General features: G+C 37.8%; 1 protein-coding gene across 5 annotated transcripts in view; it reads right to left on the minus strand.

The window, feature by feature from the left end:
• Positions 1-234: 234 nt before the first annotated feature.
• The window catches only part of mgat4c (mgat4 family member C), a 138184-nt gene continuing 114209 nt past the window's right edge, over positions 235-24209 (minus strand). For all 5 annotated transcript variants that reach the window (XM_064343013.1, XM_064343008.1, XM_064343009.1 and 2 more), the window contains 3 exons: positions 6854-7005; positions 5708-5855; positions 235-5121 (listed from right to left, as the gene is read on the minus strand). In XM_064343013.1, coding sequence (XP_064199083.1) covers positions 3965-5121; positions 5708-5855; positions 6854-6952 — 1404 coding nt within the window. In that variant the 5' untranslated portion in view covers positions 6953-7005 and the 3' untranslated portion in view covers positions 235-3964. The remainder of the gene's footprint in view (positions 5122-5707; positions 5856-6853; positions 7006-24209) is intronic.

The raw sequence follows: 24209 nt of genomic DNA on the forward strand, positions 1-24209 counted from the left end.
TGCTGAAAATTAGGCCCTTTTCAGACAGAAACCAGGGACAGTGAAGAATGGCCTATTCAAAAACCAGAAAGCGTATGTAGGAATAAAATGAGCAATATAGGGATATTTTGATCTGAACTGTGGAGGGATCAGAGACAGTAAAATTTCAATGTTCTGTAAGCAATACACAGGGCTCTGGAAATTATACTGCAGATATTATTGCTAACTGAGGCTGGAAGCTATCCACTTTAGGGCTTGTTCTTAACTTTAAAGTTCTCATTTAAACAAGAGTGGTGTGTTTTCCATCCATCTATCCATCACCTAACTAGCTCATTTGTGGTCAGGGTCACATGGGGGGCTGGAGCCTATCCCAGCATGCATTGGGCAAGAGGCAGGAATACATTGTGGGCAGGTCGCCAATCCATTGCAAGGCACATAGACCTTTCACTCCCACACTTATACCTATGGGCAATTTATACTCACCAATTAGCCTATCCACTGCACCACCATAACACCTGCTGTGAATTCTTTTTTGTTGTTGTAAATTGCCAACTTTCATTAATTTTTATAACCAGCAACCACATAATGCTATGTGAGTAGAAAAATAAACAAGAAAACGGACAAAATATTTAATTAAAAGTGGTTTTCAAAATAATAAAACTGCAAAATGCTACCTCAGAAAATAAATAAATAAATAAAAATGCTCAGCATCAAATAAACACTGACTAAGAACATAGTCTTGATTCTAATACAGTGCACCCAGTTTCTACTGGACCCTTATAGTTGAATTAAGAGCTTCATGTGACCAAAGACCTTTATAACATTGTGAGGATTATCATAGCTGTTCACATTCTACATTTATCAGAAAAATAAAAATGACAATAAATTATAATTATACAACTCGTCAGGTCTGTGTGACACCCACACACTTTCTCCAGGAGATATGTCATTCAAACACTTTATCTAAACAGCTATTAGATACAATATATACATACATACAATATAACAACCACATTGATACATATGTAAAAAAATATAAGTAATTATCATTTTACAATATACATACAGTACAGTGTAACGTACAATGTGAGGAAAAATTCACAGAAAAAGTTTACAGCTTTTCACATTCTTTCTACTTTAATGATGCACCACATTAAGTGACCCAAACTGTAAGCCGCTGTACTGTAATAATAAATGCATATAAACCCCATATGTTGACCATAAATGTTAAGTGTGGACACAGTACAATAAACCATTAATTCCTAAAATGCCATTTAAATTCCATCTAGTTAGACATGTAAACATGCAGCATATGTCTTCAGCCTGTTTTCCTTTTGGAAGACTGTAAACAAACAAACAACCAAACAAACAAACAAATAAATCTTTTCCCACCATTGAGTTTAAAATAGTTTTACTGGGTCATGAATTACCATTGATCAGCTGCTTATACTGATTTATATAGCTTTTAAAATATATTTCTACTGAGCCACAGAATGTCTACCTGAAAAACTGTTCCCCAAAAAGTTAAAATCTCATAAAATATTGATGTAATACTTTGTTAATGAAATGCTATTAATTAAAACGGCAATTTCTTTATAAGTTCTCAGTCAAAAGGAACACCACTGTAATGGGTGCTAGTGGATGTGGGGGGAGTCAACACAATTTATTTTGGAAAAAGACTGCCATGATGTAACTCTAGGACACCTACTCCAGTCATGGCTTTCTTATGGTCAAGGAAAACAAACACAGTACTCTGTACTGCAGTGACATTCCTCTTGAGTTTCAGTTGTGCAGAAGGACTACGAACAACACTAAAGCTGGATGTAATGCCGCGGAAATAAACTTTGGCTAGTTTGTACAAAATAAATTACTTTGGCCACCACGGTGAGTGCATCCCTCCTGGCCAAACTAGCTCTACAGCAATGTCAATGCAGAGATCGCCTGCAACTGGCCTAAATATCACATGTGTGGCTACAGAACATTGGCTGTGTTCTCCTCATTTGATTGAACAGACAAACATACAATCTTCTCTTTGTTTGTTTCTTTTTTGCATGCACTAAATACATTTAAGTGACTTATCAACATCCATCTGTTGAAGTATCTTCTCCTTTACCATAGCCATTTCTTTCTGTGCATTTTTTTATTTTAACACAGTCTACGAAATACAAAATATGCAAATATATATGGCATATAAAGCAAAACAATAGACTGTTTTTACACATTAAGTCAAACCAAGCACACTATGGGCTACAAATTAAGTGCTAAAGAATAAAAAAAATAAAATGGCGCCAGAAACATTGTCACTTCTGTGTTTCCTGTGGTTGTCACAACCACAAAATCTGAATCTGCGCCCTCAACTGGCGTGGAGTGCCACTAAACGAACAGTTTGATGCTGCAATGAGCTTACAAATGTTGGTATGTGGCACTGCTTTCGTCTGAGTTTGACCTTGTATGAAGTATACTCCCAGCTTTACAAAAACCACCCCACCAAATTTAAGACTTATAATCAAACAATTCACATGTGGTTAAAGATTTTATTTAAAAACTGGCGACCTTTTTTGCAGCTAACCAGTGGCCTTCTTCTTGCAGTGTAGCCTTTTTTTTTATTTCTCATCCTCATAACTGCTTTCTTGATTTTCATTGGCACAACTCTGATCCTCATGTTGACAAATGCCTATAACAGACTCAAAATAATATCAAAAGCCTACAATCTCACACCTGTACTAAGAAAGCAATTGAACACACCTGGCTAATTAGAAACACCTGTGAAGCCATTTGTCCCAAACATTATGGTGCCTTGAAATGGCAGACGATGTATAAAAAGTGCTGTAATTTCTTCATGGTGAAAGCAAAATGTATATTAAAAAACACCCTTTAATGAAAGCTGAGAATTTGCACACATGCATTGTTTTGTTACAAATCAAAAATTGTGGAGTACAGCCAAATCAAGAAAAAAAGTATTTGTCCAAAATATTATGGAGCTCACTGTACAAACATACGCACATACACACGGACATACACGCGCACACACACAATGTCGTTGGCAATTTATAGTAAAAACCAGGTATAGGCCAAGATTCCTTTTGTCTTTTCAAAGGTAAAACAAAAATTCACCTTGCATATTCAGAAGAAGAAGCTTACTTTTGTTTTAGTGAGTTAAGTTGGTCATGTGTGTCTGAACTGGAATATTGTCAGTCGTGAAACAGGGCACACACAGTAGAGAATTATACATCAGGTCTGCTGCGGTGGTGCTGATAATAATAATTTGTCATTTAAAAACTGTCCGATATAAGCAGAATAGGAAATGTACGGCTCTGGACATTCTGTTTATGACTGGCGGGGTTTTCTTCTGCAACACACCATCTAATGCAAACTATTGAATAGGCTCTCCCTCATGAACATTTTCTAGGCCCCATCAGAGTATCTATTATCTCGATATTACACAGTCCAGAAAGACAGCTTGCTCAGAACTGGCAGTAACTGCCCAGTCTCTGGTGATCAACATGCACTATTATTACAGTTTGTACAAACCAGTTCAAAAGCACATTTGAGATCTGGATTTCCATTAAGGTACATGCTTGAGGGATGATTTCTCTGATGTAACTATACTCAGCAAGTCACACCAATAAGCACCAGGCAGGTGGTCAAGTACAAAATAACAGTATAGATGTATAAAGCTGAGATAAAATTGCATGTTTAAAATAAATTACATAAATATACTGGATGGACTACTCATGATTATCAGAAAAAGTGAATAAATTAATAAACAACAAGACCAAGAATATTTGTTTCAGATGTAAAGTTTGAGGTCACCACTCAGATTTCAGGTTTCGTTTTCTGTGAAAATATTCCTAAAAGCATAGTAAAAGCAACCAAAAAGAAACATCTATTTTCAAGTCATAGAAAAATAAACAAATAAATAAATAGACAAATAAAATAGTTTGTTGGCGTTGTGGTCATGGAGGATTGCATTCCACTGGAGAACTTATTGACTTTGCGGCTGTGTAGTCCATAGGCTTATACTCCTGATAATCAGCCACTCTTTCTGACTGGATGTGACCACAATTCGAACACATTCAATGTCAAATGCAATCTTATGGTCCACTTCCTGGACCTCAATGTTCCCATTCTTAAATTCCCCCAGAGTAATATATGATGAACACTGCTTTCCCTTTTTGGTCCCCACTAACTTTTCCCCCACCTCTAAGGCTCCATGATGCAAAATGTCATTTTGCCGATCGTCAGTTCCTGTGATGATCTTGATTTTGCTAAGCTTGGTCGATTTGTTAAAGACAATCACAAAGAAGTCTCCTGTAGATGGCGCTTTCCCCCAGAAGTACTCATCCACGCTGCTGTAAGCTTTGGTGGCGTCATAGTTCTCAAACACGTTAATGCTGGTGTGTAGGCTGGCGGGCGGGTTGTCGGGGATATCAAAGGAGTCCTCCTCAAAGTCATCATCCTTCAGTTTGTTTTCTGCTCCCTTGTAGGAAGAGTAGTAACCCATGTGCTGAAAGAGGGAGGGCTTGAACCGAATAACGTCCTTCTGCGCCAGCAGACCCCTGAAATGGATGAGCAGCCAATCGCAGGGCATTTCCTGGTAGAACATGAGGAGGAAGTGGGCCAGACGAGGCAGGTCCTTTGAGTGGTACAGTTTCCCAATATAGCCCAGCTTCGAAAACTCCAGCATCACCCAGTAAGACCCATCCCTGGAGTTGACCACCTTCTTCATGGCTGTCAGGAAATTCTTGGCACAGCGGACATCATCCTCCAGCATCATGTAGAAATCAGAGAGGTTGGTGCAGAAGTTCAGGAGGAAAGCATAGTCCACGTTCTGTTTGGACCGGAACCTGACCCGGTCTTCCGGGTCATTGTAGTTCCTCTTTAGTCCATCCAGAGATGGGTAGTACTCCTCTGGTGCATGTATGACCAGCAAGCGTCCAGCAATGATGTGGTGGCCAAACTTCCTGGAGATGTCCTGCACTAAGCTTTCACACCAGGCCAGATCAAAGTCTGCCAGGTGGACCACAACCACAATCTCCTTTAGCTCCTCATAGCTGGACTGGTCAAAAATGGACTTGATGGTTTCCATTAAATAATTTCCTCTTTTTCTCTTGACAGACGACAAACCAATGGTCAAATATTCTGTGGGCACAAACAAGCAATAATGAATACTTTCAGATTAATATACATTAAATAGTAGCTTGGAAGACAAGTGCGACTGTGAGTAATTAGAAAAGCTTTTTCATTAGACACTTTCCGCAAAGATTATGAGATTGCTGAGTCTTATCACCTTCTGCATTGTAAAGCATTTTCTTAACAGAAGGTTATGGATATAACAACTCTTTGTTTAATTTAAAATTCATCTTTTTTGTTTCTGAAAACATATAATTAGAAAAAACAAAAAACAAAACTGTATGCATGACTACCACTAATCTCTCGAGAAAATATCTTTAATTGAGGCGCAGTCAATCTGATCTTAACATAGTATACTGCACATGATCAGTGCAGAAATGTTTACTTTGATAAATTATTTTTAGCATTATGCAAATCATATTCAAATTAGTTGCTGATTAGCGAAGATAGTTGGGGTTTCCTGAATTTGTATGGTTTGATTTATTGAGTTAAAGGATTAATTATTAAAGTCCGTTTTATATATTACATTTATATTTAATTGGAATAAAGTGCATTACAGAATTATTGCTGTAATTGCTGAAATATAGATACTTACTTTTCCTTGGTAGAGGTGACCCTGCTAGGTAACGATATGTTACATTTATAGTTCCAGAAAAATTTGAGAGATCTTTAAAGGTGTGCACGTATCGTTCAGAGTTCAGTTGGTGTACAGCAGACTCTCTCAGTTGTCTCTTGTCCCCTTCCTATAATTGATTTTCACCAAACAGAAAAAACAGAAAAAATGATTACAAGGGGATTATACACAAGAAGATTGATGTTCTCTTCATCTCTTTAAGCTCAAAATGTATATTAAATGATTAGCAGCAGTGATTAGTACTGCTGCTGAATTATGTAAAGGGCCAATAATTAATAGTGTAAGTATAATAGATTTTTTTTTACAATTACACAATGTAAACATTGATTTTGAGAATCAAATATGTGATGTATAATAAATAATAATAATAGCATTTAAAATAAAGGAAAACAAGCGGTATAAAACAAGAGCAAATAAAACAAAACTAGTTACTTTTTTACTAAAGTGAAGTGAAATAATAGATAACAGCCTTCTTTATGTAGGGGTTTAATGCTACTGCCCACAGTAGATAAAAAGCTAAGATAAGAATGTTTCTATTTAGTCTGTTGTGTTTGAATAAACCCCCCAAGATCATTTTTTACAAAGACCAAATCTCTGAAACCACAGTACCTGCTTGAATTTAATTAAATGTTAATGATCCCGGTAAGGATGCCAATTTGTTTCAAATGTTCACACAGCCTTAATAATTTAAACAACAAATACTTATAGCGTGTTGCGATCACAAAGTTTCAATGGCCTCATGAATAAGCCATGGACTTTCAGTCTGGGTCTATACCATAAAATATTAAAAACACTGCTTTTGTGGGTAAGGAACAGAGATTGACACAATGAGTGTTACAGTTCTTAATGTAGTAATATGGATGAAAAGGTTGCCCTGTGGTTGTTTTTTTTTCAGTAATTACATGAACTATACATAATAAGCACAAACAATTAAATATTTAGTGTAAATTTCATTTATCAGTTTAAATGGGGAAAAAAATCTAAAAATATTTTCATTATTAAAATACAAGCTATCAGAGTAAAATGTACTCTCTAGGAGTGTATTACACACAGAATCTCTGCAAATTCTGCACTTATACTACACCCAATGTGAAAATAGTGTCTTACCAGTACGTATCCATCCTCGATATACAGGTTCACAAAGAGAAGGCAGGTGATCAGGACACCGAGGAGTGGTATGGTAGAACGTTTTCGGAAACACCTCATTTTGTCCAGGGACTTCCACACCAGCCTTAGGACTGATAAGCTCCTACTGAAACCTGAGCGAAGATAGAAAAATAATGCATTGTTAGTGTCTCCCTGCACACCTCCCTTTATCCATTGACAGCTCAGTTCTGCAAAGTGATTCAAGGCCCAGTCTTTAGATCATCTTAGCATTGATTATGCGTCCTCCGGCTCAAAGCTACACAGCTCCTGTTTCTATACTGTCCTCCATCGAACCATGTTAAGTACCCCCAGGGCATTCTTTACTCCCCGTTTAAGCATGTTGTATTGAATCAAATGAGTTCCTTGCTTTCCTTTGCCATATTAACACAAAAGCCAATTGTTCATTCCAGGTTATGCCATAGTGTACAAAAAGCTATATGATGTATTGCGAAAAGATGCATCGGTTATAAGAGGCTATAGTGGAATCTGTTATACGAGATGCTTAGTCTGGTACGAGAGCGGGTTTAACAAAACATCAATGGAAATACTCAAAAGACTCGAGGGATGAGAGGTCAAGGGTCACAGGACCAGCAAGATTTATCAAAACAATAAACAATCCATAAAGCCTGATTTTTCAGTGTCCTTATGACTTATATTTCATATAATAATATTTGATAAATTCTACTTTCTTGAGTTACATCTTCATTTTATATGCCAATCTAAGCTAATGTGTTTCAAATTATGCTTATGTATAACGTTAAGGTGTCATGCACATGCAAAACACAAAATGGCAGTCATTGAGGTTTTCCTTTTTTTTTTTGCCCCTCAACACTTGAGGCAAAAGTGTAACGCTTAGTCAACAGACATAAACCTCACACAGCTAAAGCTGTACATCCGGATATTATAAATGGCACTCTCTGTAAACGGGGATGAGGAATTATTTATAATTGCTGCCTCTTTTAAGGGTGAGACACTGTGAACCCTTGTGGCAGGTTAACTCTTCAGTGCTTTTAACAGGATATTTATATGTTTCTCCTTGCTCTCCACTGAACTGTCTGAACTGTGCCAATGTCTTATTCTATGTGTTTGAAAGATACTAGCATATGCTGTCTTCATGTATTCATGTATTCATTCCTGGCTAATAGAAAATACTGTATTTCTGACATCAATATGACATGATATTGACTTTTAATCCTTCACATTTTTCCCTGTATGGCCAAAGACTTCCTACGCTATAATTCAGAATGCCACGCAGACATCTTTGGATAAGGGCATCAGATCGGTTTTATATAAAAAATAAAACAGTAAATGAACAAGTAATTGGCAAACAAGCCCATGTACAGGTTGCATTTATTTTTCAACAAAGATATGTTGATTCTTGTCTAAAACGCACCATTACTTTCCCATAGGTCATTACTGTGCAATCAAAGAAATGTATATGTTTTGCTCTGGGCATGTTATTGGCATCTGTCACTTGTAAAAAATATCAGCTATAACACATTTCTGGTGTTTAAAAGAAAGAAATATAGATATTTGAGAATCTTACCCACTTCAACTTAGCAACTGGCCCGAATATTGGTTCCACATGAATTATGAATGTACTGTACTATCTCCAGGAAATTGGTGAATTAATGTAATAAGAAATCAACAGTAGGTCAATGTGAATCAAAAATAAAATTTACATCCCCTTGATACATACAGTCTGTGAAAGTAATGGTCAAAATGTCTGCTGCGTGTACTATGTGATTGTTTTACATTACATTACTACATTTTATACCTTTTGCATTCAAAAGTAAGCTCCTACATGCAAATTCCTACTGAAATGTTTCACTGATTAAAATATGGAGATATATTCAGAATTCCAATGACAGTTATAAATAGCATTTTAAATGTGCACATACACAAATTAAAACACAGATAATAGCTTTTTAAATATAATGAGATGCCGGTTATTCAGAAACCTCACAAGTGCAATGAATAATATTTTAAGGTAACAATGAGAGTTCCATAAGATGAAGCGATTCGTTTCAAGCCTGTGGGTTCACAATAGCAACAAAAAATGAAGCCTTTTACAATTACAACTGGGTTGTACACAAAGTGTAGACAAAAAAACAAAGTTAAACAAAGCAATACAAAGGTCCCTGATGAGTCCAATAAGGATGCACAATTACACAATTGCATCATTTTGAAACAGTCTGATTCACGCCACTTTGCTTTTTCTCTCGCATACTTGCACAAGTGGATTTATTTCACTAAGTTGCACATAAACTGTGCGGCTGATTTCAATAATTCAAAACATGCCCTTAAGAGAACTCCCCAATGACCCTGCTGTGTGGATATACCTGCCACACTCTTCTATTGTAATGCAAGACAGACCAACAAGAATGTAGTTAATCAGCCCAAAATATCAATTCTCTTCAATTAAAGCTTCAATAGTGTCTTGCCGTGTGAAAAAGGCGGAAGGCATGTGATACTGAGCGTATTCAAAATGGATGGCCATTCTTGCATGAACACTATTCGCCATCTACCTCTGTTAACCTACTGTAGCTCAGAGTCAATCAGCATTTTTTTCCCTGACCCTCAGTTAGAAGCAAATATCTTTTTCTTCATAAACACAGTTTATCGAGGTCAGCAATCACCAAAGCTCACTCACCAAACTGGTCTTTTCAACCTACAGTCCCTCTACAGTTATTGAAGGCAAAAATACTTTGACTCCAAGCTACAGACATTTACAGTGAAGACCAGGGTGAGCAGCAAGTGCACAGATGGTGTGCGGGAACATTTAAAACAGGGCGTCTAGAGCAGGAATATCAGTTGTGAGAGAATGTGAGTCCACCACAGCAAAGAGGAAGACCACAATCAGAACAAACTCAGCTGTTGCAAAAAATCATAACAAGGAGCTGTGGCTTATTTGATGAGAACACAAACATTTTTCACAGTTCATTTAAAAAAAATAATTAAACTGAACAGAACTCTCCTTGGCCCTAAACCCACAGTGCATGATCGAAGACAAAAAAGTAAAAGTATAAATTCTTTGTATTTCAGTCACACTAACCAAAGCATAAGAACAAATTGCATCCTGAAGAGTTCTCTGAAGTCAGTTCTCTAGGCCAACCACAGAAAGCAGTAACGGGTTACTAATGGCTAATCCTCATTCTCCGCTATTTGTATAACACATTAGGAGAAAGTAGATCAAAGGTGGTTCAAATAAAAATAGACATTTCCAATGAATTCAATGGAAAATTAATGCAAACACATTTACACAGCCGATTCACATCAGTGGATGAAAACAATGAGGTTCACCTCTGACAGAATAGTAAAGCAAACATGCTAAATTTGTGCATAAGCCAATGGTGCCCATCACCATCCTGAATCTGCACAACTGGCTACCCATTACTTTCCAAGACTTAAAAGTTAACAAAATTAATGATTGTGTAAAGCATCTAATAAAAAACTGCAGGGAACCTGAGCTTTACCAAGCATGCTTGTGTGCATTGGAGTTCCATATCTTTAATGAAATTTTAGTTCTCCCCCGGCTTCACCCCCATACTGAACCTGATCCAGAACTTGTCACTTCTCTCTCTAGGTGAATCTGAAAACAGTGGATGGGAAATTCCCTGGTGAGGGAGAAAGCAATTACAGTCATGTCTGATGTGCCAGATAAAAAAAAATGCAACTAAAATGAGTACAAGGGTATCAGAAATTAATTCAGATTGTTGCAAATGATGAATATGATAATATTCCTTTTTAAAAACCACATATTCCAAAAACGGCACTGAAATGCATCCACAGAATTTGTTGGGCGGGGTTAAACTGATGTAGAAGCTAGGCTGCACAATCGACTTCGGAGCAACTCCAGGGTTACAATCTGACAGGAAAGGCAGGAGACCTTTTAAAAAAGGGGTCACTGCAGAATGCTAAATGGGAACACTGCTTGGTGGCAGGTCCCGGAGACAAGGGCTTTAGAGGGAGCCTGAGCAGCGTGCTCCTGCTTTACCCTATAGTGCTGGATAACAATGACGGGAAAATGAAAAGGTAATGAGAAAAGAGCACATCGATATTGCTGTGTGCTCTCTGTCTCAAAGGTAAAAGAAAGACGGATATTACAGAAAGACAGATTCTATGTCGTGACAAGAATAAATATGGTTATCGGGGCCTGCAGTTATTGGGGCTAGAAGTTAGTATGTTCACTTTTAATGAGTTTGTTGATTCTCTACTTGCATGTACTGTATACATGAAAGTTGAGAGTCAGACTAAATTATAATGTATATTCTATCTGAGATAACAAGGGCCCCATTGCATGCATGACAGTTTCAGAATACAGATACAATAATTATCATGGACTACACTGCGCGTCACATCAAGAACTAAGAGCCACAACTTAATCTGCTCTTTAAATGAGGGAATTTATCTTGGAGAGATAAAACTCCCAAAGCTTTATTTTAAATCTCAACCGCACCTTTCTCTATCCCTTGCCTTACACTCTGTAAAGGAATTTCTCCTCCAAAAGCTGGATGAACCCTGAAAAGATGATCTAGAGACCACTGTTAAAGGTAGGGATGGGTTTGCTGTAGGCGAGAGGCAGGTGCAATAACAGTCAGGAGCAATCCGGCCCGTGTGAAATTATCAGGTTTGAACATGAGGCATGACCCCTATTTGTGAGCTGTCTGAATGTTGAAGTGGGTACTAATGGCCGTCTTGTAAAAGGGTCTTGATTCTTTACCTGCAGGGGCAGCATATCGCCTTACAGAGTGCACTGTGGTCCTGAGGTCATGGGACTGATCATTTATACAGCTTCCTCTAATAAGATAGTTTAAATTCAAGGAGTTTCATTTCTTGTGAAACTGCGCGCATCATAAAGCTTGGTCGTGCCCTTGGGTTTCCAGAACAATCGATTCCTTAGTGTAGAGTGAACGAGTTGCACATTGGACGGTTTTTGCAGTCTTTCTATCCCCACCCCAATCCAACAAACTGTCTAAACATGTGCAGTCAATCAAGCAAGACAATAAGTTAGAAAATTTTGTCATAAAATAAAATTTGCATAATAAGTGTGAATAGAAATGTGCCTGAGCTCTCCTTATTAAATCTTAAATACCTTTTTGTTTCTTATATATTATGTCCCCACTAATATCTGCCAACCCAAAAGATCCTGAATTTCTGTAACTTCAAAACATCAGACCATAACATTTTCATTTTCTATAATACTTCATAAGGAATAAACAACACAAATAAAAATTCTTAACCTTAATCTTAAAATGTGGGAATCCATCTTATGAATACACTCCACAGGTGAAGCACACAAAGGTGGTAAAAAGGAGCAGAAGCAATTTTTGAAGCATTGTCACCTGGGGGACTAAATGGGCAGAACAATATTCTGCTCCAAAAGTACACCAAAATAAAGCTTAATAAACACTTTCCCCTTCATCCATATCGCTTTATAAAATCTCCATTAGCGAAGCCTCCACTAATGATCAGGAAGCTTCGGGGATTCTCCTTTAATGGGAAAACCCGGATGAAATACCCTTTTTGAGTGAGAGCGGGGAAAAGATTAATAACACAGTCGGCAGAAAGCAATTCTCCTGCATTTAATCTTCTTACCTATTTTACATTATTTCCCCTGGGTGTCCTGAGACTCACAGATACACAGCTCGGCACAAATAATCAATTAAGACTGCAGTCTCATGAATTCAGCAGTTGCTTTGTGTCAGACCTTCAGCTACTTAAATGGATTTTTTCCCCTAACAAAAGGGAGGAAAGGGACTGAGGGGAAAAACAGGCTTCTATTGATAATAAAAACCGTAACATAGAGCAAAAGTCCTCCTTGAACAGAACGAAGGGAGAGTTTTCAACAAAACTATCCTGCTGTTTGAACCAATTGCTAAAATTAAAATGAGAAAAGATGATTTCAGTTTTTAATTCCATGCACACTCTGGGTATAATTTTTGCAGCTAATATTCTCCAAAAACATAAGTTAATTTCGAGTGATCTCTTGCGAACAGCCGAGCCCAAATATGATTTGACTTCAGTAAAGAGCGTATTGATTTGACAAGGTCTCAACAAAAGAGAGAGGGTCTGTGTCAGATAAAAGTGCAAGCTTATCTTCCTTTGTAAAGACGCATTGTGGAGTAACCCACTTATTATCCATGCTGCATTAGCGCGTACTCTAATCTAGCCACCTGTTATTACAGCAAAGTGTATCATCTTGTTAGTCATGATAATCATGAATCACAAACTTGGTTAACTCAATGCCGTGCGTCCCATACCCACCTCAAGCACTGGGCAGGGTGCAAGACTACTCAAATACTACTGACTGATTTTAAAATGTCTACTTGTACAGAACTGGACCAAGGGCCTAGTAGTATGTATTAACAATGAGCCTTTAATGGGCAACATATGCTGATTTGACAGCAACCCCAGCATTAATGTATTTGACAGACTTAAAATATTTATTTTATGTCTGCCATAAGAAGTCATGATTGATTTAAAAGCAAGTGTTCATATGGTTACCAAATAATCCACTTATGGCTAAGGTTGGAGGAGGTTAATTCTTGAATTTTAAAGACCTGAGCAATTACAAGAAGCAGCAAAAGGGTTATACACTGTAACAAGCAAGCCTGTATGGGCTTCTAAAATGTTTAATTGAAATAGAAAATCTAATTAAGCATGATGGCAAGTGGATTGTAATATCAGACCAGAATATTAGAACTGGTGGTTTAAGTCATCCCTATGGACATAAACAACAATTACATCCCCAATTCATCCTTCCTCTTGCATGCATATAGTGCCTACAGTCTGATTACTTGAAAATGAAGCACAGTAGAAGGTTATTTATTCTGAATTAGCTCCACTGAAAATACACTTAGGGAAGCCGACTATTTCCCTTTATTAAAAAAATTATTAATCATGGCATCTTTATGTATGCAATCTTTTGCAACTGGTGTGATGTAATAACTCTGTGAAAATTGTGTCTGAAAATAATATTTAAAAAATATAACATGTTTATATTTAATGACCATTTAGGTGGAGTCCATATTTTTGCTGTTGCCTCGTTACCAGTGGTTTCATCTTTCTGGAGTCTGTCTTGTTCGGTGCCAGAGGAGGTTTAAAGTGGTACCAGCTCACTGCACTGCTGTCACTTCAACAGTCTGGTTTATAGTCTTATTCAGAGCCCGCACAGGAGAATGCCTGAGATGCACAGGAAATGATACAAACAGCCCAGTCTGGGAAACATGCCACTGCACTCCATCATTACCTCTGCTTACTCATTCTAATGGGACAGGAAGGTGGGAAGGAGGTGGATGCCTCTCTGGGAAAAATGGGCAAGCACCCAGGAATTCCCTGGGAATTACCTGGCAACATGACTGCTCGACTGGAGAGAGGATGAAGAGCCCCTACATCTCCAGGGATTTTGCCAGAATCCGACCTCTGTGAAGATTACTCTGCCTCGCCGAGAGAGCCGCAGCTCCTTGTACAGTTGAGGATTCTGAGGAATCAACGCAGTAAAAAACTGGCAACATTGCCATGCTCTGTTGTAATTAGCTGAAATTCCTCTGTGTTTTTTGAGGATTACACTGATACTGCTGGTATGAGAGCTACACAGTGCTGCCCATTGAATTCAATGCTCCTGGTTTACAGTGGGGCGACAGTGACTCTATACCTGAGAGGAGAGCTTCCATTGACCTACACAAAATGACTATTTTTTCAATCTCTGTTTACATGTATCTGTGTTCTCCCAATTTGGAACACCTAACAGTGATCTCATTTCTGCTTTGTTTTCAATCTGTTCAGTAGGGTCCAGGTTCACATAAACAGTGTGCAGCAGGGCTATATGAATGGGCAGTAAGTCATATAAAGGAGGTAAAGGGCTTTTTCCCCTTGTTGAAGCCTCACTCTCTGACAGGGCCCACAACTGACAGCCATTCAGTCATTCCATTTTGCAGCACCCTTTGGCAGCATTACTATACTATACAAGGGAGCCAAACTGACCAAAAAACAACAAAAACAACAACAAAAACTACTGCAATATTTTGGCACTGGGGGCAATTGGAAAAAAGGAAACAACTGGGGGGAATTAGTAAAAAAAAAACACTGAGAAAGTTTATTTTGACCCTCAAACTTGCTGGGGTTACTGGTTCTTTGTTGGAGGATGTTCAATATTTTGCTGCGGAATCAGTTTTTTTTAAGTACTGATAAAAAATGAATGCGTGTTGTGTTCACTGACACACAGATGGATTTGCTCAATCAATAAATTGAAAAAACAACAACACAATAAACCAATCATAGCTGAGCATGACTCTACCACAGTCTGTGCTGCAGGTTCACAGGTTCGTTTTTTTTTTGGGGGGGGGGGGTGAGGCCTGCTGAACCATTTCCGGTCAACTCCATAAAGACAAATCTAAACTAACTTCACGTTACACATTCAACCCACTGACATACATGTCACATCCAAGATCACTATACACACAATCAGAAAACCTATGTAATTTAGCAAATAAATTTTTGTTATTCTGCATTTATATGTGCCCCGGGAGGAAACACTCAGGTACCTAGCAGGTCTGACTGACACTGTGCTGGAGGAGGCTGCTGGGTGGGTGACATTACATTACATTACATTACATTACAGGCATTTAGCAGACGCTCTTATCCAGAGCGACTTACACAACTTTTTTACATAGCACTTTACATTGTATCCATTTATACAGCTGGGTATATACTGAAGCATTGCAGGTTAAGTACCTTGCTCAAGGGTACAACGGCAGTGTCCTTACCCGGGAATCGAACCTGCGACCTTTCGGTTACAAGCCCAGTTGCTTACCCACTGTGCCACACTCCGTCCTGACATGGCTTCAAAAGACACTCCATCAGCGCATCAGTGTGGTGGAGAACTGAACAGCAATGCAAGATAATGGGCCCTGGCTGTGATATATTTTTAATTCATCTTCAAGCACACAAAGCAGTTATTTTCATTGCTAGCTGGGTAGGTTTACATGGACTGCTACATGTACTGAATTTCAATACTTGACTTCAATAGCTGGCTTTAGATGATTAGAAGTATAAATGAGTGCCTTCAGGTGTTAAACAATACTCCATCTGCTCCCTTCTTTCAGTCACTATGCAATCAATCCCAATTAAATTGTGCAGTTCAAAATAAGACTGCGTTAAAAAACACATTTTAACCAAAGCATCACGCATTCTACAACTGAAATAAAAAATGAAGAAGAGCAAATAAACCTAGACAAAACCTGGAACGTCAATGAGAGAAATCACTGTAGCCAACAGCAAGTATTATCATATGGTTTCTATATTAAAAGAATGCACCTCATCTTGGAAATGTAGAAAAAATGAACACCTTGATGTAATATTTCTGTCAACAGGAGAGATGACAGCTCGCAAAGATCCAATGTAAAAACAAAAATGCTCGATGATATTCCCTGCAAGTACAGTATCACAGATCACAGGGTATCACCTCAGAAGATGCCAGTGTCAGGGTATCAATCCCTGCAAACGCATCATATGGCTAAAGCTATAGTATTGTAATTTTCATTGCTTAAATTTTATATTAATGAGCTAGCAAGGAAAGACTTTGCAATCATTTATACACAGTTTATGGAAAAAGGCTGGAGGTAAGAGGACTGTATGTCTACACATATACAGATATATATGCATTATATTAAATACATAGCATATGTAGCTTAAGAAAAATATATACAGATGCTATGATTATGGTCCAAAGTTAATCTTGAGAATATGACCATCTGGGGACTTCAAGATGAATTTCAGAAGTTAAAGGCCCTGTCAGCACTGCGAGTTCAGCAATCGTCAGCACAGACATGTGAGTAATTATACAATTAGGGACTAATTATGAGGTGTTCATGAGCAAAAAGACAATAAAATGATGGTGTTGCAGACAAGCATTTGTTTTTGTACATATGTCAAACTATCCTTAGTCCACAGCACAAAGATAACAACAGACTGGCACTTAAACAGACAAACACAGAGTGCAAGTGCAAGGAGGAGATAGCTATCAAAAGGCATAAGGGAAAAGAGCAGAGAGAGTCAGCACGATTCAATGATTCAACAGAGCCAGTGGCCTGGGCAAATATTCCTTTAGGAAGAGTACAGTACCCAATTTTTTGGGATATTTCTTAACAAGCATGGGGTAAAAATAAGGGTAAGTCCAACAACTACACAAGGAGTATTTACCCTGGACTGCTGATTTGTATTTTAAAAATAAAATAAAATAAAATAAAAACTGCTCAAAGCAGCTGAAGCCATTTACCTGTCTGTTGTCACCTAAAATTCAGGTTGTTTTGCAAGGACAATTACTTGTGTGATTTAAGAGTCATTCTGCCAGATACAGTGGACTTTTATTACTCAGTGACCTGAGAGCATACCGGAATGTTTAATAAATACATTTAGGCTTTATTACAGAAGCTGTCTGCAGACAATATGAGCTACATGGCCTTGAGACCTTATGAAGGCTTACAACACAATTATTTGAGTTTCCAAATTCAGTACATTTGACTTGTAGTAGCTCTGGCCAACAATTTATGGAAAAATAATTTCACAACAGTTGAGAAGTTTATAGCTACCATTAAATACTGTTTCTATCAAACAGACTTCTGAGCCATGCAAAACCAGATGAAGAACTTGGAGTTCTCCTGCTGAAGACCAGTCAATTACATCAGGTTTAACTCAAGGTTTGTGGAGACAGAGATTGACATTACACTGAGCATTACACATGAGATTAGGCTCTCTCTCACTGCACAACATGGCAAGGGTCTGAGTGACCTCATCCAGTGGTGTGTCAGTCAGGAAGGCAGAATTCACTAAACCTACAATAAACTGCAACATCTGAAAAATATTACTTTCATATGTGAGAAAGGTCTATTGATTCCCACATGATTCGGAACACCATTGCAACCGCAACCACGATCTCAATCAAGCCCCCTGGTCTGCGATTGGACACAATCCCCATGGTGCGCGACCGCATCCCATAATAGTACAAAATCTGGCCCTTGATTTGATTCACAATTCTCTACATGGCCCTCAGTTTGATTAAGTTTGGCATCCTTGCATTAAAACAAAATTTCACAGAAGAGACACCCTAAAGTCTTTGGATCAATTCTGGTATAAAGGTGAAAAAACATTTCCCAGTTGAACATGGAATATGAGACATGACTATTCTGCTAATGAGACATGACTATTCTGCTAAGGTTTTAATACATCAGTTTCAATCCACCAAAGTAAAGAGTACAAAAACGAACAATTATTAAATTCAGCTACAACCATTAGAGCACCAGGCTCACAAACAGACACACACATACACGTCCAGCACACGTGCGCGGACACTCACACATAGCTTTTACCTTCAATGGATGATCCATGTGCAGTGCAAATAGCATGTCCAACTATCCAGATATGCCCGGTATATTAAGCCTGCAGGATAGGTCCTCTTTGCCGACACCTCCAAAGCATAACTGTTGTAGTCATTGTAATGCCAGGCATACACAAAATCCCCATCATTAATATTTGATGAAGGTGATGCTGGCTGACCTATCTGAAAGAACAATTTATCTTACATTTGACCGAGCAACCACTGTTTCAGCTGGGCTCAAGGGAAGCTGTGAAACTGGACATATGGCAGACTGAGAAAGAAAGCAGAGCACTCTGTACACACTAAGGACATTTGGCACATGGTCAAATAAATCCTTTGCACTGGTTAGCTAATTGCAAGCCTTTTAATGTGAAGCCTATTCCTTTTGATGGGGGGAAGAAAAACATTATTTGAAAAGGAAACTGAGTCTGAAGTTTATTGATACCATAGGCAGTAACAGCTATATGTTAACAGTGGCATCAGGGATATTCTGTTTTTGTTTATTCTTTAAGTGAGTTCAATTATGACAGAAATGGAAATTAGTTTTTGCTTGCAGTCTTCAATCAGATTTCAGTAGTCCTCAGAGCGATCTTAATATACTGACAAATGCACAGGTGGCAGGTCATTTTAACACTCATTCCTATCTAAGGGGAAAGCTTTGATCAGAAATTGGTTTAAAATAAGTCCCCTTTGTGGCTGTTAATTATTCTTTCAAACATTGTTTCAACAGCTTGAAGTAACGTTTTATTCATTTAATGTCATTTTCATTAAAACACTGACATTCAGCAGTTACTGAGGTGAGATATGAGGACATTGTTTTGAAATCGAGAATCAGAGGTCAGGTGAATGGCTTCATAAGTCTGACTCTCTGCCTGTTTTCATGCTCGTGAGCTGGATCACTGGACATGTTAAGGATTGATTTTGGATGAAATATGGCAAAATGCTTTCCCAAGAGATGATAGACGATAATTTGATTGCATGGTTGCTACTGCTTAGTGCAGTGAATGAATACACTGTGAATAGCCATTATATCTATGTCTGCAACTAAAATGAATGATCTATAGGATCCTTTTTCAAATGGGTCATTTCTCACTAAAGAGCAAATGATGGTAAAACTGTACTTGCCCTACAGTACATAAGGTATACATTAAACTTCTATAAACAACGCATAATAACTCTCATTAAAGCACATTAAAGCACATTAAAGCCTGTGACAGATGCCATAGCATCATAATGCAATTAGTGAACATTTTGTAACATTTAATTTTAAATAAGTTTTGTAAAAGTTATTGCACACATTAAGACAGCTTATGATATTTTTTAGCTGCGCTACATTGTCATGGCTTGTTATGACAGATGTTATGTCACGTATATGGCACCATTATTATGGAGGATTGGTGTACAGTTCAAGTATTACCCAAATTAAAATAGATATTCTCTAGTCGACTGCAAGAAAGACTATCTGGAAGTACATGGTGTACTAACCCATCTTTAATGCACTCCCTATTTATCCACGGCCATTATGCTCATTGACATTTTTCAATGTTTCAGTCTAATGAATCTGAGACAACATTGTCTAATTTGTCAGCGATTCACAAAGTTTGCACAAAGTTAAATCCACTTTCCTGGATCATGAAAAAAAAAGGATTAGGGACCAACTAATGTCAACATGTTTGTATTATTAACGCAACAATTGACAGTATGTGTAGCCACGGACTTCTTGAAAAATGCTGTGCTACGGGCACAGAACCCATAATACAATAATTAACAGTAAATATTGTGCTTGTTGTACCCAGCAGAACAGCTGCAAATAGAGCAGTAGCCTACATATTTTTCTTATCCTCCGGAAACTACATTTAGCAAATACTATACAAACACACACACACACGCAAATGCACTTACAGTATGCACACACATACACAAATTACAGAATTAATTTAAATGCATTTTAGATGGCCTAGAATTTAAAAGATTTTACAGGTTATAGTACAGGTCACATTTTTTAACCACCCTGATGAATACTGGCAGTAGCCCTAGGTGCGAAGAATCAAACATAATGCATTATATATAAACCAGGGATGTATGGCATGTGAAAATCACAGAAGGGTACATATATTCTTCTCCACATAAAGTGTACATAATATCTGACTGAGGCAGGCAGGCATATACACAAGCTGTTGCCTCTTACAGCCCAGCCATTGATTCAGCACAAGCTAATTCCCTTACAGTTTTACAAGCCTCCTGTAAATGAATATGCATTACCACTGCGCTCAATCCATTCATACAACAGAATAATAATGAAGAGAAAGTGCACTCATAAATACAATTAATCTTCTGTAAAGCAGCTGCTTGGTGATTCTAATTATATGCCATTTTAATAGCTGGATATGTTGTACAACAAAGCTGTTCGGTAAACACTATTGTTCATTTGTTGCATGACATGAAGGCAGCTAGCTTTATTTTATCCTTTCAGGAATTAATTATGGATTTATTGGGCAAAGTAAGCCGAAATATACCATTTGTTATAGAGAGGACATGCCTAAATTTGCATCAAAATGATGTATATTGCAATCTTAAATATCATTTTTAACATCATCTTAAAGTGCTTTACTATGATTTGTATTCTTTTCAACAGTTCTATTAGTTGTATCTGATTGTCCATTTAACCAATTAAAGTTTGAATTTTAGCCAGAAACGACTCAATAATTAAGCTATCATTAGAGGCACATTTCTGTTCTTTTTATGCTCTTAGATGTATATTGTTTGAACCTACATGACACCAGCAGACTGACTAAACATATCAGACTTAACTGCGGCACTAGCTGGTACAAAGTTGAAAAATAAAAACAAAAATAAACAACTTATGTATACACATATGTAAAATCAGTAGTGGTTATACTCACATTGTATGCTTAATAGAGTGAGTAGGTTATACTCAAAGTAGGTTATACTAGGCTATACCCAAAATTCCAGAAGTAATGCTGGTTTGAATCCTTACCCCATAATCAGGAACTCATTTATATATGGTATAATATATTATATTTATATATGGAGTGGAATTTCTGACCAATCATAAACATTGATTAACCCCATTAACTATTACGCAGAAAAAGGTCCAGCAGTATGATAAGCTTTGAGAGGCAGAGTTGAGTTTCCCTGCTTGAGGGTAAGTAAGAGTTATACTTCTAATGCAGGGCGAATAGAGCTTATGCCTTATACTGTAGCGTGAGTAGGGGTTTTCCTGTACTCACCCTATAGTGTTGGTATAAAGTACTGGTAAAAGCTAGCTAAAAGCTCAAACTGAACATACAGTGTACAGCATAAATACTTCATTGGGCTGGAAAACACACATCTCACTGTCCACATGCATCATTAATGTATTTCGCCTCCCTTCACCAGCACGACCTGCATCTGGGAACCACTGGGCTGTCTCCCTTAATAAATAAATCAGCACATTCAACAGTAACACAGTACTCTCAGAGCACACAACAGACTTCCAGTGTGTGACCAGCAGACAGGGATTCCTCCCATTACATCACACTGACTATACAGCAATTTTCTCTTAGCATCTCACTATTTCTCATTCTTAAAAACACCAACACACATTTTACCCCCAATGACAAAAAGGTGTGAGCCCTAGAGCCTTGGGGCTTAAAATCTACAGTATATAAAATTACAAATTAAAAACGTTTTATGAAATACAAATACATACCAAGTCACAGACAACACTGATCTAAACACTCTTCATGCATGGCTAATCACCTTAAAACATGAAACTTTTAATCTGCCATCTATGCAATACACAAGATAAATTTATGGAAGTGTGTGAACAACAGTTCTGATCTCAATCCATCAAAGGTAGTGTTTAACTAGCAGATAAGCTTCATCAATGTGGATGGAGTACTGTATCATTCTGCGGGGGATATGACAGACATGAATAATGACAGTCCAAACTGTCTGTAACAATGATAAATACCTGATATTGCGACATTGCACAGCACAGCTTGGCCAAGTAAACTCACATGACTCCTTAATCTTGAGTGGTGTTTATGTTTTGTAAGCACTAGTGCCTTGCTTCATGCTCGGTTGAGTGGAACACAGGTGGTCTTGACTTATGTTAATTATGCTCTGCTTGAAACTCAGTTCACATGAGGACACTACAGAGAAGAAATTTACTTTAAAAATGCTGGTCACTGTTACTGTTCCACTATCTGTAATTTGTAATGTGTAATTTTGTTAGTACAGGCATGTGCAACCTGGGCTAGCTCGCTGTTGGATGGAATAAACTTAGCATCTCCATTTGAGATCCTTGTACACAGACTAACATTAATTCCAGGGGCAAGTCCTAGATGTATAAAGACTGTTTAATTGCACTAGGCAACTAAAACACAGTGCTGCATGAAGTGAACACATGGGGACTGTGTTTAAAACTTCTAACACCACTGGTGATCAGCAGCTGTGACAATGACAACAACAACCAATCACAGGGGAGAGGGTGGTTACATATAGGTTTCCAATTGGAGAAAAATCTATGCATAGACAGGGAAAATGTATACATAGACAATGACACACCCTGCCCAGCATAGCTCCAAAATTAAAACATTTAAACGAAAACCAGAAGACAGAGTACTTTGCAGTAAGTGTTTACCAGTGTGTTGGAAACTTACTGTACATTCAGTTGCTACAAGGAAAGAGATCAGAGAAACAAATTGGCAAATTGTTTAAATAAATAAATTATATCAATAGGTCAAAAGGTTTGCATAGAACTATAACTATAGTCTGTAGACTCGATAGGTGCATTTCTGATGTGTTGCCGCTAGAAGAAACCATTGGTTGTATTAAAACACAAAATAAAACAATAAAATAAATACCCAGATCACAGATTCGCTTAATGAAGCAATTCCATAAATAGTGTCCTCCTGGGAAGAGATCTCTGGGAAATAGGATTATGTTGAATCTCATTGACATATTACTGCCCTACCGCTGATGGTCTGCTCTGACCTCTTACATCAAGGCTGCTGTGTGGTGGATTTCATTTTGCTACGTATGATCATTTGCTTCATTGAATTTGTCATTCGAGATAAGGGACTGTGGATAGTTCACAGGAGCGATTATCACACCATGTTAGAGGTGAGAGATGTTGATGGGGGAGGGGGGATTAGGCCTTCCTCTGCATCCATTTGTCCTTTGTTTTTCATATAAAGTTTGAGTATAAAAGTCATCTGGTGATACGGTGGCATCAGTCAACAGCTTTTTAAGTATAAATTCATATTGGGGGTATTTATAGTATGAAAACAAGGATGAAGACAAGCTATATGAGTTACTGACAGTACTGATGCCTCTATGAAATGATTTTTTACTGTCTATGCTAATAGAATCTTACGCATCTTAAAATCCCACGCACCCATGATTATTTTGCATCACCACCTCACAATTGAAAAAGTTTGTGAGCCACAGGCTTCATGTTTTTTGCAGTAAGAGATACACCACTAAAGCTCTCCTGTAAAGCCGTGTTGAAAATGCTCATAGGTTCACGAATGAGTGCACTATAGAAGTGCATATGCTCTAGCTGTAATGTTCCTTGTGAGCGTCAGGGTGCATAAGAAACAGCACAAGAGAAAAATACAGACAGAAGAGTAATTCTCCTATTTTCTTGGCAAAACACAATGAATATCCTCAACTTTGATGATAGTCCAAAACAATTTAGATGGCATAACTGCCATGCACTACCTTTGTTTTGTAAACAGATACATTTATGTTCATCTGTGCTGTAATACAATTTCTGAGATGCCCTCAGACAGCACACAGGAATTGGCCCAGATTCTGGCAGGCTCATCATTATGAGAGATTCTCTTTCCTTGCAGCTCGCGATGATCATGCATCATTACTCTGACAAAGGAGACAGATGAGGGAAAAAGGCATAAGCATCACTCTTTATCC

This window comes from Anguilla rostrata, chromosome 7, assembly GCF_018555375.3.
Source record: "Anguilla rostrata isolate EN2019 chromosome 7, ASM1855537v3, whole genome shotgun sequence".
Lineage (NCBI taxonomy): Eukaryota > Metazoa > Chordata > Actinopteri > Anguilliformes > Anguillidae > Anguilla > Anguilla rostrata.